Source organism: Pseudophryne corroboree, chromosome 2 (genome assembly GCF_028390025.1).
Source record: "Pseudophryne corroboree isolate aPseCor3 chromosome 2, aPseCor3.hap2, whole genome shotgun sequence".
Taxonomy (NCBI): domain Eukaryota; kingdom Metazoa; phylum Chordata; class Amphibia; order Anura; family Myobatrachidae; genus Pseudophryne; species Pseudophryne corroboree.
Window position 1 is genome coordinate 58,537,031 of NC_086445.1, and position 22,453 is coordinate 58,559,483.

The window sequence follows — 22,453 nt, forward strand, 5'->3', positions numbered from 1 at the left end:
AGCTGCACATTAGCCGAATGACATGCCCTGCGGCTGTTACCCCTGGGAGTTACACAACTCAAATAAAACAAATGATCAAGTAGCGGCTACAGAGAATATTCAGAATTCCGCAGCAACTGCTGTTGCAGCCTCTCGGTAAATCAGTACCAGGTAGATCAATACGCCGCTTCACTGCTACAAATAAGAGCACTAGAACAATTATGGCTTCATTCATACCTCCGTTTACTGGGTATAACGCCCATCTCTTCGCTGTCTCCCTCCTGCATGACCCTTCGCGCCTGCCACCATTCATCGTCAGATGCATTGATTACGTGTAGAATATCTCCGTAATTAAAGCTGAGTCCTTGACTCGGGAGACCGCTGTCCTTACTTCTGTCGTAGTCAAACATGGCTCTGCAAGAGACAAAAAGCAAAGATCAGATGCAGCAACCTTTATATATACACAGAATAGCCTGAACTAGCAATACCCATGTAGATAGTGTAAAGGCAATAGTGCACTTTATCACAAATGGTGCACAGGCAACAGACTGTAACTTTGTAATTGTTTTAGTCAAGTTTTTGAAAACATTAAGCAAATGTGATTGGCTGTCGGAGTGCGTCAGTTTCCAGGAGTGTGCCAGAAGGTTAGTCACTACGTTTCAATGTAGCACGAGAAAAAGGCATTTAAAACAGCTCAGTTTAAAATAAAATAAAACATTAAAAAATAAAATAAGAATCACCATAAACAGTGTCAATATGCATGAACTGTTGTAGACAGAAACTAATATTAAAAAATATGTACACATGAAGATCGCCCAATTCAGGACACGCAGAGGGGCTAGACTATCATAGTGGGTGTATTCACACCACTCGTGTGCATTTTACACCTAAAAACACAAATTATGGTGTATTGATGAAACTACTTCCCCACCTGCCGCAAATCGCAACCAAGGTCCCGATTACAGGATCGACGAGACAGCCCCTGAATTTGGAGGTATAAATACAAGTTTGTACTTTGCATACATTAAAATTGTTTAATGCATTGATGTGATTAGCACCACAGTCTTTTTGAATCACTGAGGCAGGAATTTCACTTTACTACTTAAAGCTGATGTTAGTAAGTTTTTACACTATATAACTCAGTCTGAGCTGCCTCCATCATCTTCCTCACGTCATGTCACTGCCCCTGTCACATGCAGCCCTGTCCTCACTGACACATCACTCATCTCCTGATATACTCTGTGCTGCTGCGGTCCCTGCTCCTTCCATTATATAACTCTCAGTCTGTGGCTTCCTGCTGCCTCCATTCCCCTCCTCACATCATGTCCCTGCCCCTGTCACATGCAGCCCTGTCCTCACTGACACATCACTCATCTCCTGATATACTCTGTGCTGCTGGGGACCCTGCTCCTCCCACTATATAACTCTCAGTCTGTGGCTTCCTGCTGCCTCCATTCCCCTCCTCACATCATGTCCCTGCCCCTGTCACATGCAGCCCTGTCCTCACCGACACATCACTCATCTCCTGATATACTCTGTGCTGCTGGGGACCCTGCTCCTCCCAGGGCCGTCTTTTTGTATGGGCTCAATGGGCTCTTGCCCAAGGGCCCCAGGAGTCTAAGGGCCCTAGGCTGATAGCTGAGGGTCCCCTCTTTCCAGGGGTACCAGATTTTTGAAAATCGGCCCTGGGGAACCGGAGATATCTGACTTCGAAACAGTGGTCCCCATTCAAGACTGTTAATTGCTCTTCCCAGCCAGATATCTCTGGTTCTGTCTGACATAGAGTTTTTCTGAGGGTATTATCCAAAATATGGGACTCCCTCCTTTCAGTGAACTCTGGCAGCTTGTCTCTACTATGCCCAGAACCAGAGATATCAGCCTTCAAGAAGCTGGTCCCTGCTCCAGCTCCACACATCTAGTTTGCAGTTTTATACTTTTTCCGGTGCATTGCTTTGGCTCCTGAACTCTGATCCCCAAGTACCCAGAACTTCTTGAAAGTTGGGACTCTCTAGTTTTTTATTGCATTCAAAGCTAAGAAATATATTTCCAGGAACTGGAGATATCTGCAGTCAAGCAAGCTGCCCTCCCACCGAAAATGATGAATATTAAGTCCACTCTACTATCCACCCCTCCCCTGCGTATTACACACCCCCTACCACCCTGGAAGTTATGTACCATGGCCCCTTAATTCATCCCAATGCCTCTTCTACAGTTTAGTGTTCTCCCTCCCGCCCCACCTTACACCATCTGTGCAGTAAAGGAGTAATTAACAGAAATTACTGCTCCAGGTCTTACACGCTGAGTGGCAGATAGCACACCCCCTACCGCCCACGGGACATCAATGCTGCGGCTGATAGCAACGCCACCCCTACAACTGGAGGATGGGTAGGGGGCCCAGTGCATTGCTGTGCCCAGGGGCCCACACTGCTGTTAAGACGGCCCTGGCTCCTCCCACTATATAACTCTCAGTCTGTGGCTTCCTGCTGCCTCCATTCTCCTCCTCTCATCATGTCACTGCCCCTGTCACATGCAGCTATGTCCTCACTGACACATCACTCATCTCCTGATATACTCTGTGCTGCTGAGGACCCTGCTCCTTCCACTATATAACTCTGTCTGTGGTTTCCTGCTGCCTCATTCCCCTCCTCACATCATGTCACTGCCCCTGTCACATGAAGCCATGTCCTCACTGACACATCACCCATCTCCTGATATACTCTGTGCTGCTGGGGGACCCTGCTCCTTCCACTATATAACTCTCAGTCTATGGCTTCCTGATGCCTCCATTCCCCTCCTCACATCATGTCACTGCCCCTGTCACATGCAGCCCTGTCCTCACTGACCCATCACTCATCTCCTGATATACTCTGTGCTGCTGAGGACGTTTTTAGAGAAGGAGAGCTTAGAGAGCTTATTCTGAAGATCTAGTTATGCCTCAAGGTGACATAGCAATAAGACCATGTCCCTATAGTTCACAATATCGATGTGGACATAATGCCGACATGGTCATCCTGTTCAAATCATGACTGTCGACAATCAGACCTTGGCAACATTCTGGTGTCAACATTCTGAATGTACAGTACATGTCAGTTTTAGGGTTAGGGCTCTAACACTGTAAAAATACTATGTGGACATGGCGACTGGCGACACGCACAATTTTGACATTAAGGCAATGTCGAAATCGCCTGTGTTGACCGGGTCACATGTCAACATAGCACCCATGTTGACATTCTTGTGTCAACATTCTTAATATCAACATGACATACGATACCTTACCCTTCTGATAACCCAATTAGCAGGCTATCGTTGGCTCTGACCCCCCCTTCCCCCGGGTGTGGTTCATCAAATCGACAGTATCTAGGTCGACAATGTTTAGGTCGACCACTATAGGTCGACAGTCACTAGGTCGACATGGATGGAAGGTCGCCAGGGTTTCTAGGTCAACATGTGCTAGGTCGACAGGTCTAAAGGTCGACATGAGGTTGTTGTTGTTTTTTTGGTGTCGTTTTCTTCGTAGAGTGACCAGGATCCCAAATTAGTGCACCGCGTTCGCTCGCCATACTTCGGGCATGGTGCCTTCGCTCCGCTACCGCTTCGCTCGGCACACTTTACCGTTCCAATCATAGTCCACGTGGATCGTTAAGTATGAAAAAATTCAAAAAAATAATTTTTTGGGGAAAAACTCATGTCGACCTTTAGACCTGTCGACCTAGCACATGTCGACCTAGAAACCCTGTCGACCTTCCATCCATGTCGACCTAGTGACTGTCGACCTATAGTGGTCGACCTAAACATTGTCGACCTAGATACTGTCGATCTTCAGACCGGATCCCCTTCCCCCGCCCTTCCCTGTCCTTCAAACATCAAAACTGCGGCTGATTGGACAAGAAAGAGATGGAAATTTACCAAAAACTGTCTCTTCTACTTTGGCTAACTGCTGCTTAAAGATGTGCAAAGTTCCCTTTTAAGTTGATGTAAAAACAAACCAAATAACAATGAAATAAAGGAATAAAGGAATATTGTTACTGCATATCATTCTGATGTACATGGGAACTAAAGTAAAACGCTTCAACTTCTTCAGCCTGGCTTGAGAGCACAAGTATCTGCAGACAGTGTTACCAGTGTAAGTACATAGCTCCTGGCTCAGACAGCCATCACTCTGACCCAGCATGAAACGCGTGGTGCACAGGAGGAAACATAAGGGATATAACCGTTTATAGCCATCAACACCCGTCGCAATTAAGAGAATCGTGGGCCACCTGTGGGTCATAAAGTAAATTTGATTTTCATCCTGCTGCATGGACCAGCTCGCAAGCACAATGGCATTAAAGAGTCCTGGAGGAAACACTTGGAGTTATTTATTGGCGATAAGACGATGAGATCCCATTACGACAGTCACCATAACGATGAATTGTCAGTACGGTATGTTCTCTGCGTGCCAGGCACAAGCTCTGCCGAGAATCATCTGATGAGAAACACTGTTACTCCTAACACCAAGGAGAATAGAACTGACAGTATTAAACTGCGTCACCAACTATCTATCTATCTATCTATCTATCTAATACTGATTTTCATAATGGTTTAACATGGAAATCTCTTGGATGGATTATCAAAAAAATAATTCCATCCAAAATTAAAATAAAATAGTTTTGGGAGGATTTTTGTGACGTAAAATACGATAGCAAGAGGTGGATTTAATACCAAGGGGTGGATTCACAACCAAGTGGTGGATTTAATACCAAGGGGTGGATTCACAACCAAGTGGTGGATTTAATACCAAGGGGTGGATTATCTACCAAGTGGTGGATTTAATACCAAGGGGTGGATTCACTCCCAAGGGGTGGATTTAATACCAACGGGATGAGTTACTAAAACTTCTAAAATAAGTTGGAGGCGGTGTTTCCCATTATGACCAATCATAATCTAGCAAATGTCGGGTCCTGCTGACTTCCTACAACAATGGATCACAGGTAAAGAACATTTAGCATTGTCTTTTTCTAATGTAATGACAGTCTCTAAGCTTGCAAACAATATTCTTTTCTTAAATAATGGACATAGGCTATAGAAGTTTTTTTTTACTATTTTAATTTACTCAGTTCTCGCAATGCTGGAATCACAATTCTGCGGTTATACAGTATAGTTATTAGTTACTACTGTAGCTGCCTAATTACATACCGTAGCAGTTATAAAGATCCTGATTTAGAGTTGAATGTAAAGTTAAAATAAAGTGTGATGTAGAGTTACACACAATTTGCACCCGTTAGGAATAGAGAAGACAGATTGGTGGGGCACAGTCACAAGTTAAACAGTATAAAGGTAGCGCAATATGTGTAGCCTCCCCACAACCACTTGCCAGAGGCGCTATGTTCCGTGTGTTATTTTGGGATGATGGCATCCTGCACCCATTATACATAAGCCAGTGGTGGGATCCCACAGTCGGTAAAACCAGTCCCAGTTCGGACAAGACGGGGATGGATTCCCTGGGGCAACCCGTCCTTCAAATACATGTAGGTTTCCCCCTTCAGTAACTCTAGCCAACGTTTGCCTGTCTCCACTAAAACCAGTAAGTGAATCAAGTCTTGTGGTGTAAAAGATCATTTCACAGAGGTGCACTGTTCTGGCAATACAGCCGGCAAGTTTTGTGTTGGTTTTGTCATAAGACCTGGGTATTAGCCAGAAGTTAGTCACTCTACCCTCCTGCATGCAGATGTTAATCACTCTACCCTCCCTTATGCAGATGTAAGTCACTCTACCCTCCTGTGTGCAGATGTTAGTCACTCTACCCTCCTGTGTGCAGGTGTTAGTCACTGTACCCTCCTGCGTGCAGATGTAAATCACTCTACAATCCTGCGTGCAAATGTTAGTCACTGTACCCCCCCTGCGTGCAGATGTAAGTCACTCTACAATCCTGAGTTCAAATGTTAGTCACTGTACCCTCCTGCGTGCAGATGTAAGTTCACTCTACAATCCTGCGTGCAAATGTTAGTCACTGTACCCTCCTGCGTGCAAATGTTAGTCACTGTACCCTCCTGCGTGCAAATGTTAGTCACTCTACCCTCCTGTATGCAGATGTGAGTCACTCTACCCTCCTGTGTGCAGATGTTAGTCACTGTACCCTCCTGCGTGCAGATGTTAGTCACTCTACCCTCCTGTGTGCAGGTGTGAGTCACTCTAACCTCCTGGGTGCAGATGTGAGTCACTCTACCCTCCTGTGTGCAGATGTTAGTCACTGTACCCTCCTGCGTGCAGATGTTAGTCACTCTACCCTCCTGTGTGCAGGTGTGAGTCACTCTAACCTCCTGGGTGCAGATGTGAGTCACTCTACCCTCCTGTATGCAGATGTAAGTCACTATACCCTCCTGCGTGCAGATGTTAGTCACTATATCCTCCTGTGTGCAGATGTGAGTCACTCTACCCTCCTGTGTGCAGATGTGAGTCACTCTACCCTATTGCACCCATTATACATAAGTCAGTGGTGGGATCCCACAGTCGTAAACAAGTCCTAGTCTGGTCAATGAAAATTCTTCATTCTGCCGACGCCAATTTGTTTATCAGCATTCTGATCCGTCAACTCTGATGATCAGAGATCTGTCAGGGAATTGGCAAAATACAGAGTGTTAAATACCCCCAATTCACCAATTCCGATCATTTTTTGGTCTCAACCAGTGAATTGAGCATTTCCAACATGTTAGATTTTGCTGATGACCCAACCCAGGTATCAGCATAAAAAGGAATTGCCTCGATACTTGCCTGATGTATGGGCCCCAATACTCAAGACTAGGGGCTCTATTTATCATTAAATATGCAACTTTATTTCATATTGTTTTTCTCCACATAAAAAGACACTTTTTCATTTTGAATTTTTTTTCAAGTAGAGTCTGTATGAGTGCGAGGACCTATCATATGCCACAATCTACAGCCAGGGGGAACAACACATTAGTAACATATTACAGTAGGTGGTACTAAAGGATTATTATACAAAGGCCCTGATCCTTAGCTTGTTATATGGTCGCAAACAGCAGCAGCTCGTTACCTGTCTGGCCGGGAGGTCTGCAGCCCTCTCCTCCCTGCTCTCCCGGTGATTGATGGCTGACATCACTGGGAGGTGGGGCTTAGGTCTGGGGGTGTGGATTAACTCTGGGGCTGTCAAACAGGCTGGCTTCTATGGACTGCATCAGCTGCAGCCAATAGAAGCCAAATGGGGCTGATATGATAGCAGGGGAGTGGCTTCCCATGGAAAGCATTCTCTCTGCTATTGTCGGCAAACTGGCAGTGCCAGGGGGAGAAAACACCTCCTCCTGGGACTGCCTGTGTGGCTGTGATTAGCAGGGAGCGCTTCCTATGGGAAATGACTGCCACTACTGGGCAGTCCCTGCTGATGGCAGATTTTACTGGGGGGAAGGGGAGGAGGGCAGTAGTCCTGCAGCCCCTAGGTAAAATCTCCACTGGCTGCAAAAAAATTAGTTTCAGCACATGCCACTTGAAGCTGTAGGGCTCCTCACATTAACCGTAAGGATATTCGCATTACTTTAGTAAATCTGGATTTCACGGCTTCCCGTCAATACATCCACTTTGCGTCAGAATCATAACCAGGCTCAAATACGGTCACCTTTGAGAATTACGAGATTTATAAATTAGCATAATGAAATTCAGCATTTTCTTTAAATTAAGTTATTTTATTTGCTGCCCCCCCTTCACTCAAGCTCGCTGTCTGAGACAACGGTTCCAGGGGGGTAATTCAGACCTGATCGCTAGTGTGCGTTATTTGCATCCCTGCGACCAGGTAGTCGCCACCTACAGGGGGGGGGGGGGGGGGGATTCGCTGTGCAGGTGTACGATCACATGTGCAGAGAGCTGCACAAACAAAAGTTTGTGCAGTCTCTGCACAGCCCAGGACTTACTCACCTGCTGCGATGATCGGGGCCGGAGCGGACGTCAGAAACCCTCCCTTCAAACGCCTGGTCACTCCTGCGTTTCTCCGGACACTCCTCTAAACCGGTCAATTGTCACCCACAAACGGCCTCTTCCTGTCAGACACCCTGCGATCGCCCGTGTGATCGCTTTGTTCGCACCATCCCGTCACTGCCCATTGCTGCGGACCGACGCGCCTGTGCATTGTGGTGCATACGCATGCGCAGTTCAGACCCGATTTCCAACTGTGCGAAAACGCAGCCTAGCGATCTGAACTGAATTACCCCCCGGGTTGCCTCATAAATCTAGGAGCCATCCAATGTGCTTGATTTGCATTCTCAGTTTTTCAGAGTCCTGGGCAATTTCTGCCTGGACTGGGAGCTTATTACACCTGAGTCCTACAGCCAGACAGGCATTAGAGAGCACACACTGTAAATCAGGTTATGTTCTGCACATCAATAACACTGAAATAGAAAAAGAAAAATCCAATATTTCAAAGAAACATCTCCACCTGAATTATACATTTAGCACATTTATCGGATTATGAAAGGATTACACATAATAGAGGCATAATATTGAGCTGCGTGGGCTCACACATACAGCTAATATGTTTTTCTTTAGAAACTGAACTTAAACCTGTGAAGCACAGATGGTGTAATATACATGATAAAACAAAACTCCCAGGATGCCTGTCACCAAGAGGCGGCAGCCATTTTGCCACCTGAACCAGTAGAATATAATTTATAAATTCTCTGTAAGATAATGGGGTAAAATTTACTAAGGTGAGAGGTTTTTTTTAGAACTGGTGATGTTGCCCTCAGCAACCAATCAGATTCTACCTAACATTTATCTAGCTGCTTCTAGAAGATAATAGATAGAATCTGATTGGTTGCTGTGGGCAACATCACCAGTTCTAAAAAAAACTCCAACCTTAGTAAATGTACCACAGTGACGTTATTGAGCCAAGCTCCCTTCTAGTGCACTTGGCAGTGGCGGAACTTAAAGCTTGGCTTCTGGGCACCTGGAGGCTAGATTACTTCTGCATGCTGCTTGGAGCGTCCAACCTGCAATGTGTAGAGTCGCCCAACATTTCTTCTACTGGCGGCCCTGCCCCCTCACATTCTGTCAGTGAAGGTGTTGCCTGTAGCAACCAATCAGATTCGAGCTATCATTTTATAGAATGTTCTAGATAACTCATAGCTAGAATCTGATTGGTTGTTATGCCCAACATTTCCACTGATCCTCTTTAGATGGTTTGTTAAATCTTCCCCTAAATCTGCTGTTAAAATCTAACTTTATATTGCTTTTTTTCTGCCCCAATCCCCTTGTCTCCTTGCAACACCCTACCTCTGATAATGTCATGGTTGCCGCAGGCAAACGCAGGGTGGGTTTCTGGTTGCCTGGAAACCCCCTTCATACTGGCAAGTGGCTCAAATTATGACAATAATAGCAATGGTATATAATACGATTACTAGAGCTGCCGCCACATCATGCAGTGTAAGGAACAGGGCAGATCTGCTGCACATGCCCAGTGGTAGCTGCATCTTCTACCAAGCTTGCTGTGTGTGTGTGTGGATCTGAGTCCTCAATCAGTGCACTGGACCAGAGAGTAGTTGCCAGGAAGAAGAGACAGGAGCCTTACCATGAGGTGGGAGAATGTGTGCTTAGAAAGTGCAGTACTGGTTCTATTACGTTTGTGTATTTATTTATTATGTTTAACTTTTTCCTGACCACTTATCTTCTTTATAGTATGTAATTATGTATGATACAGCCTATACTAAATACCATCTAGAGTTTGAACTATTAATACTGTATTCCATGTTCCACAGAGCGGGAGATTGTGGATTGCACGTGGAAACCCCCTTCTAGAAATCCTGCATGTGCCACTGTTTGCGGGGTCTACTGGCGAGAGGGGCCCTGTGATAAAGGTGCTGCAGAGGAAGGGTAGCAAATCTCCATTTGGGCGAAGGTCTTATGTAAATTTTTGTTTGGATTTATGGTCTGTGAGTTGTTGTTTTTTTTTAGCTTTTTACTTCTCTTATTTGTTTACTATAATGATCACTTTGGCTTTAAGCAACTGCGATAATCTCTGCATAGAAAACAAAATTCTGTTTGATTCCCTGTCCGCAAACACATTAATGCTGTATAGCTTCAATCATTTTGAAAGCTGCAGTTAAAACTTGATAAGCTATTAAAAAAGCACAACATTAATATTCATGTAAAATATGCAAATATGACATTTTTACTGAACAAAAGAAATATAAATATAATGTAGAACACACACATACACTCCCGCCCACCTCTGTAGCAGTACCGGAGGCTCCGTCTGTGTCAGGGTGATAAGCACCAAGTGTGCTGGTTCCAGTAAGATAATGCTGACATTATCCAGGAATACTGCATGTTATCTACTGTAGCCTTTGTTTCATATATTGAAACAGGATAATATTTTAGCAATGTTAATGTTAGACTTATTGTAATGCATACAGCATACCACCCAATTGGGCAGAGGGCAGAAGAGGTGTGGCCTACTAGAAAAGGGCGTGGTATCAAGGTAAATGACAGAGCTGGTCCTGGGCTTAGGCAACATAGGCAAATGCCTAGGGCAGTGATTTTCAACCTTTTTTTACTCGCGGCACACCGAACAATATTTTAAAATTGCCAAGGCACACCATCAGTTCCCCACAGAAAAAAACAAAACACACACATTGGCCCTCACAGTAAAAAAAAACAAAAAAAACCCCCCACACATACATTGACCTACACAGAAAAAACAATCACATTTCTCCCCACATAAATCCTATTGCTCCCCACATGAATTATTCACATTGATCCCCCCATAAATCCTTATTCTCCCCACATAAATCCTATTGAAATCCTATTGTTCCCCACAGGAGAAATAAAATAACAAATATTATAATCAGCTGTCCTCCTCCCTGTCCCTCAGTGGCGGGGGTTGTTCATAGTGGATTGCTGCGAATACTGAGCAGCGGGCGGTCAGGCAGGTGTGGATGTGGGTGGGAAAGGAAAGCTGTGTATGCAGGCAGGAACTGGAAGATGTGTATGCAGGCGGGTGGGCTGGCTGGGTGGTGAGATGCGGCGGCTGTGACCTATGATATCACATCGTTTTCAAGGCATAGGTCACGTCCGGAGCACGACTGATCCTCTAAGAAGAGCCCGGGCCAACAGATCACTCTGAAGGTGCAGGAAGCTGCTCTGGCTCCGCGGCACATCTTGCAACTGGTCGCGCACACTAGTGTGCCACGGCACACTGGTTGAAAAAGCCTGGCCTAGGGCATTACTGTTAATGGAGATATATGGGTGAAATGCGTCATGGTTTTGGAAGACCGGGGTATGAGCAATTTGTTTTGCTTATTAACATTGGAAAAGGTGGGGATTACATAAAAGTGTGTGGAATGCATTGGCCATAGCAGCTCTAGGCTGGAAAACAGACAAAAATGTGAAGACAAATTGGTTAAATCCATTTGATTTAACCAGTTTGTCTGAACGACCGTTTTTGTCAGTTTTACGGCATTTAGGAGCAAATGGTCAATTGTCATTTGCTCTCATCCATTACCAGGTTTTCATTCCAACCAGCCAGATCTGACAATAAATCTTTAGGTGTGTGGGCAGCATAAGGGATGGCTATCGGAAACCGATAATTGGCATCCACCAATGTTCCTGATTTAAAGGAAACACTTTTTTTTCTGTCGATGTTGGCTCATATTATGATTGAGTACATCCATCCTGCTACTGACACCGGGGAGCAGTGGTGTAACTACTGTGGGTGCTGGGAATGCAGCTGCTATGGGGCCCGAACAGACTCCAGGCCTTGTCGCTCCCACTACACCCAGGCCTACCAGATGTCCCTCTGTTCCAGGGGGGATCCGGTCTGAAGATCGACAGTGTCTAGGTCGACAATGTTTAGGTCGACCACTATAGGTCGGCAGTCACTAGGTCGACATGGATGGAAGGTCGACAGGGTTTCTAGGTCGACATGTGCTAGGTCGACAGGTCTAAAGGTCGACATGAGTTTTTCACATTTTTTTTCTTTTTTTGAATTTTTTCATACTTAACGATCCACGTGGACTACGATTGGAATGGTAAAGTGTGCTGAGCGAAGCGGTAGCGGAGCGAAGGCACCATGCGAGGGGACGCGGTGCACTAATTTGGGATCCCGGTCACTCTACGAAGAAAACAACACCCAAAAAAAAAAAAAAAATCCTCATGTCGACCTTCAGACCTGTCGACCTAGCACATGTCGACCTAGAAACCCTGTCGACCTTCCATCCATGTCGACCTAGTGACTGTCGACCTATAGTAGTCGACCTAAACATTGTCGACCTAGACACTGTCGATTTGATGAACCACACCCGTTCCAGGGCCATACAGGATGGAGAGCTGTTCCGCCCTCTCCCCAGTAGCTCCGGCACCCTCCCGCCTTCAGCAGCCGCCCCATGAGGAGGAAGCAGAGCTCAGCCTCACGTTCCCAGACACAGTTCCCCGGGGTGTCCTTTGATGACTCGGCCATGCCCACGGCCCAACACTTATTGGCCAGCCAGGTGGCGTGATGGGGTTGCATAGCCGCTTGGTCAGCTCCATGTCCGGCCTGGACCCCCCCTCTGGTGGCTTCACCATCGGCCTTTACTGAGCGAATGAGGCAGCTCAATAGAACTCAAAAGGAGAGTCAAATGTGGTGAGGAGCCAAGAGGTGCCGAGGGTGCCGGTACCTGGTTCTGCGGACGTCGCTCTCCGACACCCTGCAGCTCACCCTAAGGTGGATTGAGGCACAGCGGTGAGTGCACAGACAGCCCCATACGCCTCTGCCCCTTGGTGGGTGTGACAACCTATCCCCCCTCCCCCGGTGTATGACATACTGTACATCCCCTACCTCTTTGTGTGTGTGACACCCTGTACCCCCTACCCATGTGTGTGTGTGACACCTCTTACCCACTACCCATGTGTGTGTGTGACACCTCTTACCCCCTACCCATGTGTGTGTGTGTGTGTGACACCTCTTACCCCCTACCCATGTGTGTGTGTGACACCTCTTACCCCCTACCCATGTGTGTGTGTGACACCTCTTACCCCCTACCCATGTGTGTGTGTGACACCTCTTACCCCCTACCCATGTGTGTGTGTGACACCTCTTACCCCCTACCCATGTGTGTGTGTGACACCTCTTACCCCCTACCCATGTGTGTGTGTGACACCTCTTACCCCCTACCCATGTGTGTGTGTGTGTGTGTGTGTGTGTGTGTGACACCTCTTACCCACTACCCATGTGTGTGTGTGACACCTCTTACCCCCTACCCATGTGTGTGTGTGTGTGTGTGACACCTCTTACCCCCTACCCATGTGTGTGTGTGTGACACCTCTTACCCCCTACCCATGTGTGTGTGTGACACCTCTTACCCCCTACCCATGTGTGTGTGTGACACCTCTTACCCCCTACCCATGTGTGTGCGTGTGTGACACCCCTTACCCCCTACCCATGTGTGTGTGTGACACCTCTTACCCCCTACCCATGTGTGTGTGACACCTCTTACCCCCTACCCATGTGTGTGTGTGTGTGTGTGTGTGTGTGTGTGTGTGTGTGACACCTCTTAACCCCCTACCCATGTGTGTGTGTGACACCTCTTACCCCCTACACGTGTGTGTGTGTGTGTGTGTGTGTGTGTGTGTGTGTGTGTGTGTGTGTGTGTGACACCTCTTACCCCCTACCCATGTGTGTGTGTGACACCTCTTACCCCCTACCCATGTGTGTGTGTGTGACACCTCTTACCCCCTACCCATGTGTGTGTGTGACACCTCTTACCCCCTACCCATGTGTGTGTGTGGGACACCTCTTACCCCCTACCCATGTGTGTGTGTGACACCTCTTACCCCCTACCCATGTGTGTGTGTGACACCTCTTACCCCCTACCCATGTGTGTGTGTGTGACACCTCTTACCCCCTACCCATGTGTGTGTGTGTGTGTGTGTGTGTGTGTGTGACACCTCTTAACCCCCTACCCATGTATGTGTGTGTGTGACACCTCTTACCCCCTACCCATGTGTGTGTGTGACACCTCTTACTCCCTACCCATGTGTGTGTGTGTGTGTGTGTGTGACACCTCTTACCCCTACCCATGTGTGTGTGTGACACCTCTTACCCCCTACCCATGTGTGTGTGTGTGTGTGTGTGTGTGTGTGTGTGTGTGTGACACCTCTTAACCCCCTACCCATGTGTGTGTGATACCTTGTACCCCACTCTACCCCATGCATGTATCACCCTGTACCCCTGTGTGTTTCTGTCACTGTGTACTGTATCTCCTCTCTCTGTAGAAGGGGGTCCTTTCAAAATTTTGCTGTGGGGCTCACAAAGTTCTTATTACGCCCCGGCTGGGGAGGGGTGCCCGCAGTACAGCTCCACTGGCATGCACACAGGCTTACCATTGATGGTTAAACCATTGAATGGTTACCTTGTGATTGCAATCTCTAGTGTGGGTGGCGTCTGAGGGGATGTGTTGAACTGGAGGATCTCAGGATGAACAACCGCAGTCTTCACCAGCATTCGGAGACACCCAACTTTCTGCCATTTTCTACCCTAATGTTTAAAAGTTATTTTTCACTCGACAGCCGGATCAGGCATTAGCCGACCTTGTGCCTGTCTAAGGTCCAGATTTCCCCAACCTAGTGGTTTTCAACATCTATTCTCCAGTACTTCCAACAGGACATGTTTATTGGATTTCTGTCTGTGGAAGCAGGTGGTATAATTTCTGACTCAGTGAAATAGATGAATTTACCTGTGCATGCTAGAAAACATGTCCTGTTGGAGTTACTTGAGGATTGGGGTAGAAATCCTGCCCTAAATCATTTTTATACTCTTTAACATTTACATTTAAGTATGTCCTTTACCCAGCTCTGTTTTTCTCACTTTTCCTCTCTTCCTCCAGTATAAGGGTTAAATTGATCACTCACTTTCTTACCTCTCATCCTTTTCTCATCAATGTTACTTTCCCTTCATCAGTCTGTGGGGGAGATGTATTGAACCTTGGAGAGCGAGATAAAGTACCAATCAGCTCCTGTCATTTTTCAGGCTCTGGAAATTGGAAGTTATGAGCTTATTGGCTGATATACTTTATCTCTCTCCACTTTATTTCTCTCCAAGGCTTGATACCTATCCTCCAGGGGTCCTGTGGGATGTACCTACTGTAGGTGGTTACTGAGAAATTCCATTATTTAAGCGAACTAATAATACATAATAAACTCATGAGCAAATGGTATAAGGGTTCTGGCGACCACCAGTGTGTTAAAAATATGTATTAGTCCATGTATATAATAAAATAAGATATACAAATTTATTTGGTACAGATAAAATACAAATAGAATGATAATAAAAAATGTATAATGCTAAAAAAAAAATTTGTTTTAAAAAAGTAGGAGGAGGGGGTGGATTGTGTTCTAAAAACACATAGACAAGTTTCTAAGACCAAAAGCTACAGAAATAAATATATAAATATATAAATAAGTAATAGATGTTCAATAACTAGAATAAATAACGGAGAGGGTCACAGAGGGAGAGCCCAACGCGTTTCGTCCTGATGACTTCTTCAAGGGGTACCCCTTGAAGAAGTCATCAGGACGAAACGCGTTGGGCTCTCCCTCTGTGACCCTCTACCTAAAAGTTAAGACTCTCCGTTATTTATTCTAGTTATTGAACATCTATTACTTATTTATATATTTATATATTTATTTCTGTAGCTTTTGGTCTTAGAAACTTGTCTATGTGTTTTTAGAACACAATCCACCCCCTCCTCCTACTTTTTTAAAACAAAAATTTTTTTTTTAGCATTATACATTTTTTATTATCATTCTATTTGTATTTTATCTGTACCAAATACATTTGTATATCTTATTTTATTATATACATGGACTAATTATATACATGGACTAATATACATATTTTTAACACACCGGTGGTCGCCAGAACCCTTATACCATTTGCTCATAAACCATCACTACAGTAAATTACCACTACTGCATACTTAAGGGACGGCAGACGCCCAAAATCTTTGGGGGTGTTTTTAGTTGGGTGTATTTACAACATTTGTGGCGCTTGCACATTCTTTATCTTATTTCATAATAAACTCATATTCACATTTTCCCTTTAAACACATCTTATTTTGGTTGAATGTTTCAGCCAGTATAAAATCCCCGCACCATGCCGCTTTCATACTTCACAGGATAGCAGCGTGTTACACGGTACACAGAGAACGCTGTTCCCAGGAACCCAGTGGTTGGAATGTGATTAAAAACTTAAACAGCAATAGGTATTTTGTCATCATCTTTGAGAATACTCAGAATGTACCATGTATGTATTATGGCTTTGAAGATATTTGCAGAACTAATCCAGTTCTATTATTTCTTAGAAAGTGCAGGGCCGGGAGACTTGTTCCGCAGAACGCGTCGCACAGAGAGAAAAATCTGCCAATTACTCCGCTGCTGCAGAAAACACAGGCTGACATAAAAACATACAAGATTAATGTAACAGCAGGAGAAGACCATTCATTCTACTAAGTCTACTATATATGTCACGCAGAGATGCAAGTACAGTTCATTTTTCTTTCCTTACAGCAACTGAGTCTAGCGACCTATAAACTTCTACCGTACAGAACAATACACAGTACACCCCCCATCTTACATCCTCATACTCCCATTTCCAGAAGCCCATGTCCTTGATTTTACACCACAAACATTGGCCCTCATTCTGAGTTGTTCGCTCGGTAATTTTCTTCGCATCGCAGCGATTTTCCGCTAATTGCGCATGCGCAATGTTCGCACTGCGACTGCGCCAAGTAAAATTGCTATGCAGTTAGGACTTTTACTCACGGCATTACGAGTTTTTTTTCTTCGTTCTGGTGATCGTAATGTGATTGACAGGAAGTGGGTGTTTCTGGGCGGTAACTGGCCGTTTTATGGGTGTGTGTGAAAAAACGCTGCAGTTTCTGGGAAAAACGCGGGAGTGTCTGAAGAAACGGGGGAGTGACTGGGCGAACGCTGGGAGTGTTTGTGACGTCAAACCAGGAATGAAACTGACTGAACTGATCGCAGTTGCCGAGTAAGTCTCGAGCTACTCAGAAACTGCTAAGAAGTGTCTATTCGCAATTCTGCTAATCTTTCGTTCGCAATTTTACTATGCTAAGATTCACTCCCAGTAGGTGGCGGCTTAGCGTGTGCAAAGCTGCTAAAAGCAGCTTGCGAGCGAACAACTCGGAATGACCACCAATGTTCGCACTGCGATTGCGCCAAGTAAATTTGCTATGCAGTTAGGAATTTTACTCACGGCATTACGAGGTTTTTTCTTCGTTCTGGTGATCGTAATGTGATTGACAGGAAGTGGGTGTTTCTGGGCGGAAACTGGCCGTTTTATGGGTGTGTGTGAAAAAACGCTGCCGTTTCTGGGAAAAACGCGGGAGTGTCTGAAGAAACGGGGGAGTGTCTGGGCGAACGCTGGGAGTGTTTGTGACGTCAAACCAGGAACGAAACTGACTGAACTGATCGCAGTTGCCGAGTAAGTCTGGAGCTACTCAGAAACTGCTAAGAAATTTCTATTCGCAATTCTGCTAATCTTTCGTTCGCAATTTTACTATGCTAAGATTCACTCCCAGTAGGCGGCGGCTTAGCGTGTGCAAAGCTGCTAAAAGCAGCTTGCGAGCGAACAACTCGGAATGACCACCATTACCCAGATACAGTATGTTGTCACAGTGCTGCACGGCAGAGTGTCCTGTGTTTTATTACAAGCGTTCAGTACAGTCTTTTTAAATGGGTATCCGGATGATAGACAGTGTCTAGTTAGACAGTCAATAGATAGACACCACATGTTAGATAGATATTAGGTCAACGGGGTCAAAAGGTCGACATGAAAAAGGTAGACCATGCAAAAGGTCGACAGGGTCAAAAGATAGATAGGGTCAAAAGGTTGTATTATTAGCACTGCACATGTTCCAGACTTCCATACCTACAGTATCTGTCACACTACTGTTACCTGAGTAACTTCTGGGTATTTAAACTCACAGGGTAGGAGGGCATGTACCCAGCGTGCTACCTGATTGGTTGACCTAATGCCCAATCAGGTGCTGCTTTCACTACACACCTCTTGGTCTTACAGTGTACAGTGCTCTTTGTTCAAATATATAGTTAAATATAAAATGCTACATTGTGCAACATTTTGTCTGATTTTTTTTTACCCAATTATCAAATAAGACAATATGATATATTTTGGCAAGTTATTGCAGACATTGGTCCAGGCCACCATAGAATTAAAAGTGTCCCAGTTACATCTATTAGTGTGTAATTTCTATGATGACTGATTGTATTATGTGGGCCTGTAACATGGGAATGTGCACTTGGGAGTTAGGTAGAACACAAGGCCTTTTGTGGGTGGCAGATGCGTATCTTGCGTGTTTTTGCAATTGTTAATGGTCCAGAACTAAGTGTGCGCAAGTACAGGTGATGCAAACCAAACTCATCTCCACCTGCGACTGAAGGGGTGTGTCTGATGGTAACAGGACATTCTCAGGTAGGCAGGTTCAAAGAGGGCGCAAAGTGCATGTTTTCAGAAAGGGCGGGTGCAAGTGTACACTGACAATAACCATGGGTAACATAATAAGTAGGAATAGGGGAGGTTTGTAGCTATATAGGTATTTATTTCCATGCACGCAATCCTGGTGTCAGGGGCGCTGAGAGAAGGGTGTGGCGGGTACAAAGTAATCACGCCCCTCCAAATGGCACACCCATTCATGGTCCGGCAATTTCTGCTGGATCTCTCAGCGGCCTGGGCGGGAGCCACTGCAGCTTTATAGTGTTCAACTATGCATCAGGCCCTGGTTAATTTATTATCTACATTTTGTTGTGTTCTTTACAGGATCATCTTTCTCTTGCAGGAATCTTTCATTTGATGGCATTTATCTGTGTGCCAGGTTCCCTTCCTGACTGTGTGTACACTACTTGTTCCATGTTACTGCACCTAGCGCTTCCTGGCAGTCTCCATGTTACTGCACCGAGCGCTTCCTGTCCTGTCTCCATGTTACTGCACCGAGCGCTTCCTGTCCTCTCTCCATGTTACTGCACCGAGCGCTTCCTGTCCTCTCTCCATGTTACTGCACCGAGCGCTTCCTGTCCTGTCTCCATGTTACTGCACCGAGCGCTTCCTGTCCTCTCTCCATGTTACTGCACCGAGCGCTTCCTGTCCTGTCTCCATGTTACTGCACCGAGCGCTCCCTGGCCTGTCTCCCTGTTACTGCACTGAGCGCTTCCTGTCCTGTCTCCCTGTTACTGTACAGAGCGCTTCCTGTCCTGTCTCCATGTTATTGCACCGAGCGCTTCCTGTCCTGTCTCCATGTTACTGCACTGAGCGCTTCCTGTCCTGTCTCCATGTTACTGCACCGAGCGCTTCCTGTCCTGTCTCCATGTTACTGCACCGAGCGCTTCCTGTCCTCTCTCCATGTTACTGCACCGAGCGCTTCCTGTCCTCTCTCCATGTTACTGCACCGAGCGCTTCCTGTCCTGTCTCCATGTTACTGCACCGAGCGCTTCCTGTCCTCTCTCCATGTTACTGCACCGAGCGCTTCCTGTCCTCTCTCCATGTTACTGCACCGAGCGCTTCCTGTCCTGTCTCCATGTTACTGCACCGAGCGCTCCCTGTCCAGTCTCCCTGTTACTGCACCCAGCGCTTCCTGTCCTGTCTCCGTTACTGTACCGAGCGCTTCCTGTCCTGTCTCCATGTTATTGCACCGAGCGCTTCCTGTCCTGTCTCCATGTTACTGCACTGAGCGCTTCCTGTCCTGTCTCCATGTTACTGTACTGAACTCTTCCTGCCCTGTGTTCATGTTACTGTACCGAGCGCTTCCTGTCCTGTCTCCATGTTACTGCACCGAACTCTTCCTGCCCTGTCTCCATGTTACTGCACAGAGCGCTTCCTGTCCTGTCTCCATGTTACTGCACCGAGCGCTTCCTGTCTTGTCTCCATGTTATTGCACCGAGCGCTTCCTGTCCTGTCTTCATGTTACTGCACCGATCGCTTCCTGTCCTGTCTCCATGTTACTGCACTGAGCGCTTCCTGTCCTGTCTCCATGTTACTGTACCGAACTCTTCCTGCCCTGTCTTCATGTTACCGCACCGAGCGCTTCCTGTCTTGTCTCCATGTTTCTGCACCGAGCGCTTCCTGTCCTGTCTCCATGTTTCTGCACCGAGCGCTTCCTGTCCTGTCTCCATGTTATTGCACCGAGCGCTTCCTGTCCTGTCTCCATGTTACTGTACCGAACTCTTCCTGCCCTGTCTCCATGTTACTGCACTGAGCGCTTCTGTCCTGTCTCCATGAACCTGCACCGAGCGCTTCCTGTCCTGTCTTCATGTTACTGCACCGAGCGCTTCCTGTCCTGTCTTCATGTTACTGCACCGAGCGCTTCCTGTCCTGTCTCCATGTTACTGCACTGAGCGCTTCCTGTCCTGTCTTCATGTTACTGCACCGATCGCTTCCTGTCCTGTCTCCATGTTACTGCACTGAGCGCTTCCTGTCCTGTCTCCATGTTACTGTACCGAACTCTTCCTGCCCTGTCTTCATGTTACTGCACAGAGCGCTTCCTGTCCTGTCTCCATGTTACTGCACCGAGCGCTTCCTGTCTTGTCTCCATGTTATTGCACCGAGCGCTTCCTGTCCTGTCTTCATGTTACTGCACCGATCGCTTCCTGTCCTGTCTCCATGTTACTGCACTGAGCGCTTCCTGTCCTGTCTCCATGTTACTGTACCGAACTCTTCCTGCCCTGTCTTCATGTTACCGCACCGAGCGCTTCCTGTCTTGTCTCCATGTTTCTGCACCGAGCGCTTCCTGTCCTGTCTCCATGTTTCTGCACCGAGCGCTTCCTGTCCTGTCTCCATGTTATTGCACCGAGCGCTTCCTGTCCTGTCTCCATGTTACTGTACCGAACTCTTCCTGCCCTGTCTCCATGTTACTGCACTGAGCGCTTCTGTCCTGTCTCCATGTTACTGCACCGAGCGCTTCCTGTCCTGTCTTCATGTTACTGCACCGAGCGCTTCCTGTCCTGTCTTCATGTTACTGCACCGAGCGCTTCCTGTCCTGTCTCCATGTTACTGCACTGAGCGCTTCCTGTCCTGTCTCCATGTTACTGCACCGAACTCTTTCTGCCCTGTCTTCATGTTACTGCACCAAGCACTTCCTGTCCTGTCTCCATGTTACTGTACCGAACTCTTCCTGCCCTGTCTCCATGTTACTGCACAGAGCGCTTCCTGTCCTGTCTCCATGTTACTGCACCGAGTGCTTCCTGTCTTGTCTCCATGTTTCTGCACCGAGCGCTTCCTGTCCTGTCTCCATGTTACTGCACCGAGCGCTTCCTGTCCTGTCTCCATGTTACTGTACCGAACTCTTCCTGCCCTGTCTCCATGTTACTGCACCGAGCACTTCCTGTCCTGTCTCCATGTTATTGCACCGAGCGCTTCCTGTCCTGTCTCCATGTTACTGCACTGAGCGCTTCTGTCCTGTCTCCATGTTACTGCAGCAAGCGCTTCCTGTCCTGTCTCCATGTTACTGCACTGAGCGCTTCCTGTCCTGTGTCCATGTTACTGCACCGAGCGCTTCCTGTCCTGTCTCCATGTTACTGCACCGAGCGCTTCCTGTCTTGTCTCCATGTTTCTGCACCGAGCGCTTCCTGTCCTGTCTCCATGTTTCTGCACCGAGCGCTTCCTGTCCTGTCTCCATGTTATTGCACCGAGCGCTTCCTGTCCTGTCTCCATGTTACTGTACCGAACTCTTCCTGCCCTGTCTCCATGTTACTGCACTGAGCGCTTCTGTCCTGTCTCCATGTTACTGCAGCAAGCGCTTCCTGTCCTGTCTCCATGTTACTGCACCGAGCGCTTCCTGTCCTGTCTTCATGTTACTGCACCGAGCGCTTCCTGTCCTGTCTTCATGTTACTGCACCGAGCGCTTCCTGTCCTGTCTCCATGTTACTGCACTGAGCGCTTCCTGTCCTGTCTCCATGTTACTGCACAGAACTCTTTCTGCCCTGTCTTCATGTTACTGCACCAAGCACTTCCTGTCCTGTCTCCATGTTACTGTACCGAACTCTTCCTGCCCTGTCTCCATGTTACTGCACAGAGCGCTTCCTGTCCTGTCTCCATGTTACTGCACCGAGTGCTTCCTGTCTTGTCTCCATGTTTCTGCACCGAGCGCTTCCTGTCCTGTCTCCATGTTACTGCACCGAGCGCTTCCTGTCCTGTCTCCATGTTACTGTACCGAACTCTTCCTGCCCTGTCTCCATGTTACTGCACCGAGCGCTTCCTGTCCTGTCTCCATGTTATTGCACCGAGCGCTTCCTGTCCTGTCTCCATGTTACTGCACTGAGCGCTTCTGTCCTGTCTCCATGTTACTGCAGCAAGCGCTTCCTGTCCTGTCTCCATGTTACTGCACTGAGCGCTTCCGGTCCTGTGTCCATGTTACTGCACCGAGCGCTTCCTGTCTTGTTCCGTCAGTATTTGTTACAGTGCATTAGTAGAACTTGATCTTTA

General features: G+C 46.9%; 1 protein-coding gene across 1 annotated transcript in view; it reads right to left on the bottom strand.

The window, feature by feature from the left end:
* The window catches only part of DLG2 (discs large MAGUK scaffold protein 2), a 1,975,700-nt gene that overhangs the window by 85,880 nt on the left and 1,867,367 nt on the right, over positions 1-22,453 (bottom strand). Inside the window, exon 15 of the mRNA XM_063950647.1 lies at positions 217-393. Within this exon, the coding sequence (XP_063806717.1) occupies positions 217-393 (177 nt within the window). The remainder of the gene's footprint in view (positions 1-216; positions 394-22,453) is intronic.